This window comes from Pholcus phalangioides, unplaced genomic scaffold, assembly GCF_987345545.1.
Source record: "Pholcus phalangioides strain wild (caught in Gottingen) unplaced genomic scaffold, Ppha-v1.0 ptg000003l_1, whole genome shotgun sequence".
In the NCBI taxonomy this organism is placed as follows: domain Eukaryota; kingdom Metazoa; phylum Arthropoda; class Arachnida; order Araneae; family Pholcidae; genus Pholcus; species Pholcus phalangioides.
In genome coordinates, this window is record NW_028301596.1 from 36,070,337 (window position 1) to 36,075,659 (window position 5,323).

A 5,323-nucleotide genomic window follows, 5' to 3' on the forward strand; every position below is an offset into this window, starting at 1 on the left:
GAGGGCCGAGGATACTAAGAATCGCAATCAAGAGATATATTAAAAGTTGAATGAACTTTCAAGATGGTGTAGATATTCTAAAAAAAATTGCATTTTCTAACATCGAAGAAATTTAGGAAAAATATTTCCTTCGCTATTAGTTGCGCCGTAATATATTAATTTATAATTAGCATATAAATGAATTTTTTCCCCATTTATTTTAAGATTTTGTGAAAATTTTGTTTGTGAATATCGTTATATTATGAATGGAATTTTTGTTTTATATTTTTTAAAATGAACGAAATTTTTATATGAATAAATGAAAAAAAATTATGTATGTTCTCGTTATATTGAGTATGCTACAGTGAAGGTTCATAACATTGATTTTACACAGTCGAGTCAAATTAACGCGACCATCATCCAGAAAAATGACTGAGCAGTCAGTCTAAAGAGGTGATTCCCAACGTAGGACCCACGGCCAACGAGAGGGCTGTTTGAGTTTTAAGGAGGGTGTGGGGTGGGGGGAACAGTTCGATTTTTTCTATGAAAGCTTGGAATCTTCCGAACTACCTTCATTTTTAGAGAGAGATAGATGGATTTTTTTTCTCAGCCCGAGATATCAAGGAAACAGTTATTTTCCGGATATTATGCTGAGGTGGACTCGAACCCAGGCCTTCTTGCATACCGGGCAAGCATGCTTTTCCTGAAGTTAAGTGAGGCTACTAATGCCTCTACTTCAGCGCCTCACGCCACAGTGCGCGAAATAAGGCAGGCAGGGTCATGTCTCCTGTGGTGTAGATGGTAGCATGCTTGCCCGGTATGGAAGAGGGCCTGGTTTCGAGTCCCGGCGGAGATGTGATGACTTTTCTTTCCGAGTTCACTTCAGCATAATATCCGGAAAATAATTGTTTTCTTGATACCTTGATTTTTGTGCATCAGAGTACCCCTGACAAAAGTACAGGGGACATAAGGATTTCAGAGATAGATGCTTTAATGGAGCATGGTCTAAAAATTCAGGGCTGCTTGGTACGTAATGGTAATAATTAAAATTATTTATGTTTCCCCATACACCCTATTAAAGTCAGTAAACATTTATCGTTGAAAATGATGATCGAGTTTTGTCCTCGTTTATGCTGTTCTTTCCCAACTTTTCTCAGTTTTTTGAATTTCAGTATCTCAGTCAATATTGCACTTAGAAACGTGGAAGTTTTTTGTCCGATTCAAGATAGAGACAGGGCAACAACCTTCTAATTGGGTTTTCGAAGGTAGGGTGTCCGTATGAAAAGTTATATTTTCCTTTTTAGTTCAATAACTATACAACACCTTGCAACATGACCGACATATCTGAATGCTATACGTTATTTGGATACTTTTTCTAAATGGAAGTATGCATCTAGGATCAACGGTTTACCAGTAAAATGCGGCAAGGGTAATAAATTCATTGAACACCATTCAAAAACTATTAGTACTCGTACGGCCATCTAGTGTGCGTAATTTGAACCAGAACCGCAACTATATTTGTCCACGCAAGGATTTTATTCCTATAGAACGACTGATGAAAATGATGTTTGTGACCGTATCTGAGGGTGAACGTTAAACAGGGGTTCGAAATACATTATTTAAATTGTCTTTTTGCCAGGATATTTTTATTTGACCGTAAAACACAGGTGACCTTTTAAGACGGGGGTTTTATTATACTAATCACGAGAAAAAAAAAAGTGAACTTACATGGAATAATAATAATCACGTCGGGATCAAAATATCCAATATGGTTGTTTGCTTTTAACTAGCGAATAATATCCCTTCACAATCGCACGAAACATTTCCAATGGCGACGTAAAAACAGGAGCTTTATCTGCCGAGATGTGACGGTGGATCCTTAGAGAGATCAATCTCTGCTTATTTATGATTCCCGTGCAAGTCTCATACATTCCGATTGCGCCGTAATAAACATGCTGAGCCAAATATTTGCACGAATTACTCTCGGTTATACACGTAATACAGCGGCAGGAGCAGCTCCAGAATCGAAGTGAAAACAAGGCGAATATATAAAGAGGAAAAGTAATCCGATTTGTACGGAAGTTAGTTTAGATGGTCCTGACGGGATTTAACCCTCTCTTGTATGTACTTACTGCTGTTGTGTATATTATATGTATGAGTGTGTGCTCCCCCCCCCCCTTATTTTTATTATTTCTCCCGGGAGTCAGTCGTCTTTGCAATGAATTACTGCACGGGGAGGAATGTGTCGGAAATGAATTATTAGTGCGCAAGTGAGCTGTGTGCAAACAACACCCCCCGCGAATCCAGTGTCGACAGTTCGAGGAATCGAGACATTAATCATGGAAATTCGGAAGCTTCCATCGTGGATTCTAAGAGACGATCATTAACTAAATTTCGTTTTATTACAGAAACAGTGGCAAAAATTCACTATGGCAAAAATATGAAGGGAAATGAATATCATCTACGGATATAAGGCATAAGGTGCCAGATGCAGTAAACGTTCTCTTTTGCGGACACCGGCGGGACAAAAAAAAATCATCCGCAAAAGAGGACTGACCGTTAAAATGCATACTTTTATTATACATGGGAAATTATTATTTGGCCGTAAAAGAAGGGGGTGATCGCATTCGAGAGGTGTCCGTTAAGAGGAGTTTTACTGTACTTCCCTATTTCATCTTTATCCCGCATATAATTTAATTTATGCAGCTATATACAGGATGCATAGGAAACAGGGGGTATGGCATTTCACTGGCGAACCGTTGATCCTAGAAAGGTACTTCCAATTAGAAAAAGTTTCCAAATAACGTGTAGTACTCAAATATGTCGTTCATGTTGCAAGGGGTTGTATAGTGATTAAAATATAAAAATTAACTTTTATACAGTCTCCGTGTGCCCCAAAACCCAATTATATAGTAGTTTCTCTGTCTCTCCTGATGCCAACAAAAGAATTCCACGTTTCTAAGTGCAATAGTCACTGAGGTATTGGAATTAAATAAACGTGGGAAAATTGGGAAAAACAGCTCTACATGTGGAAAAAACTATTTTACCCGCATTTAACGCTATTTTTGCCACCCAAATTTCCCTCCATTTTTCGAATTCGAATATCTCAGTGAATATTGCACTTAAAAACTCGGAATTTTTTTTGCTGGCTTCGGAAGAAACAGGGCAGCAACTTCCTCATTGGAGACTGTATAAAAGTTGATTTCTTTTATTTTAATAACTTATACAACCCCTTGAAACATGAATGCCATCTGAGTACTACACGTTATTTGGAAACTTTTTCTAACTTCCAGTTAGAAAAAAGTTAAGCCCCACCTCTAGGTTCAACGGTACGCCAGTAAAATGACATACACCCCTGTTTGCTATGCATCCTGTATATTGGATATGTAGCGACCCTTTTTCAACTGTTTATTATTATTATTATTTATGTCAGTGCGGCAACATGTGTATTTTTATGTAGTCAAAGCCGACTATCATTGTCGTTTGTTTTGCATTCGGCTTCTCCGTACGTCTGCCACACGCTCCTGCCGTTAAAGTCATAATGGTTGTATAAATTGTAAATAAAATATGTAAATAATTAACAATCGCTATATTCTACTTGTGAGCTAGCCTACCGAACGACGTCGCGCCCTCCAACTGCGTAACAGTGGTGACCTGTTTTTTTGAACTTGTGAGATGCAAGTTGCTGTTTCCTTTTCTCGACCACGTTGTTTGTGCTACGACCGTGAACTTGCGTTTTCGGCTACCGGGGTTTTACGGTTTCCGATGAAAACGGATGCTGTCATCTCACCTTCTGAAGATGTTGTCAAGCATACGGTAGGCTCTTTTTGAACTTTTCTTGATTTGTGTGTCGCAAGTGCCACGATGTCAAAGACTCAACCCGAATCGATGGAAATTAACCCAGTCGCGGTAAAAATGCCTTCCTTCTGGCGAAATCGCCCGGAATTATGGTTCAAACAGATCGAATCGCAATTTTTGCTCTCCAAAATTAGCGCTGACTCGACGAAATTTAACTATGTAATTACTAGTTTAGATCAGCAGGAGCTCTCGGTCATTTCGGATATCTTAATGATTCCACCGGCTCAAAATAGCTATGATGCCCTGAAAGAGCGGTTGATATCCCAGTATGCCGATTCCGAATCTTCTAGGTTAAAGGCTCTTTTGCAAGGCCTAGTTTTGGGTGACAAGCGCCCGTCACGTTTGCTATTGGAGATGCGCGATTTAACTGGCAAGCATTTTGATGATAAAATTTTGAAAACTTTTTGGTTGCAACAATTGCCAGTAGCTGTTCAGCAAATATTAGCCGTAAGCACTGACGACTTGCCGAAGCTTGCGGAGATGGCAGACGGCAGATTGGACGTTACCAAGCCCACGGAAGTCAGTTCGGTCCAGCCGTGTCCAATCGATACCAGATTAGATGAGATCTGCACTCGTCTGTCTAGATTAGAAACTAAACGTCATGGTCAGCGTTTTCGTTATCGTTCGCGATCTAGGTCTCGCCAATCTCTCTCAGCGGGACAGAGATCTCAAATTTGCTGGTACCACAGGAAATTCAGAGAAAAAGCGCACAAGTGCACAGCGCCCTGCTCTTACAAGCACTCAAAAAACGAGTAGAGTATTCGTTGGGGGCGCACAGCGAAAATGCTAATATTGCAAGTCGCCTATTTGTGTACGATCGTAAAAATGGATTGCACTTCCTTGTTGATACTGGAGCATCGGTATCTGTGTTACCCGCTGACAAATCTGAATTGTCAAACAAAACCAATTCCTTTCAGTTAACTGCCGCTAATGGCACTCAGATTCCTACATTTGGTACTAAGATACTGAACTTGGACTTTGGTCTGCATAAGAATTTCGTTTGGAAATTTGTTGTGGCCTAAATCAATAAGCCAATCCTAGGCGCTGATTTTCTTAGTCGATACAGCTTTTTGGTTGACATGAACAAATGTCGATTAGTTTCACAAGATTCAAAATTGTCCATATCCGGATCCAGGGCAGAAGTACCCTCCACTGGTGTGACATTTGCTATGCATGATACTACTGATTATCATAAGCTGTTATCCAAATTTCCCGAACTGACTAAGATAAATTTCTCGACCAAGTCCGTTAAACATAACGTTACTCATTTTATCGAGACGACAGGCCCACCTGTGTTCGCCAAGGCCAGACGTTTGGCGCAAGGCAAGCTTACTATCGCTAAACGCGAATTCGCTTACATGAATAGTCAAAGTTGTTGTCGGCCCTCCAAAAGCAATTGGACCAGCCCTTTGCACATGGTTGCGAAAGCAGATGGAGGATGGCGTTGTTGTGGGGATTATCGCAGGTTAAATGCCAGAACGAAACC

General features: G+C 40.1%; 1 protein-coding gene across 1 annotated transcript; it reads left to right on the forward strand.

The window, feature by feature from the left end:
- The first annotated feature begins 4,047 nt into the window (after positions 1–4,047).
- On the forward strand, positions 4,048–4,593 carry LOC149088476 (uncharacterized). Its single transcript, XM_089252017.1, has one exon. It carries the CDS (start codon positions 4,048–4,050, stop codon positions 4,591–4,593), a length of 546 nt encoding a protein of 181 aa, XP_089108143.1.
- Positions 4,594–5,323: the final 730 nt, after the last annotated feature.

What these genes read in the sequence shown, in the direction of transcription:
- LOC149088476 (XM_089252017.1), top strand. Translation starts at nt 4,048, where the DNA reads ATGATTCCACCGGCTCAAAATAGCTATGATGCCCTGAAAGAGCGGTTG.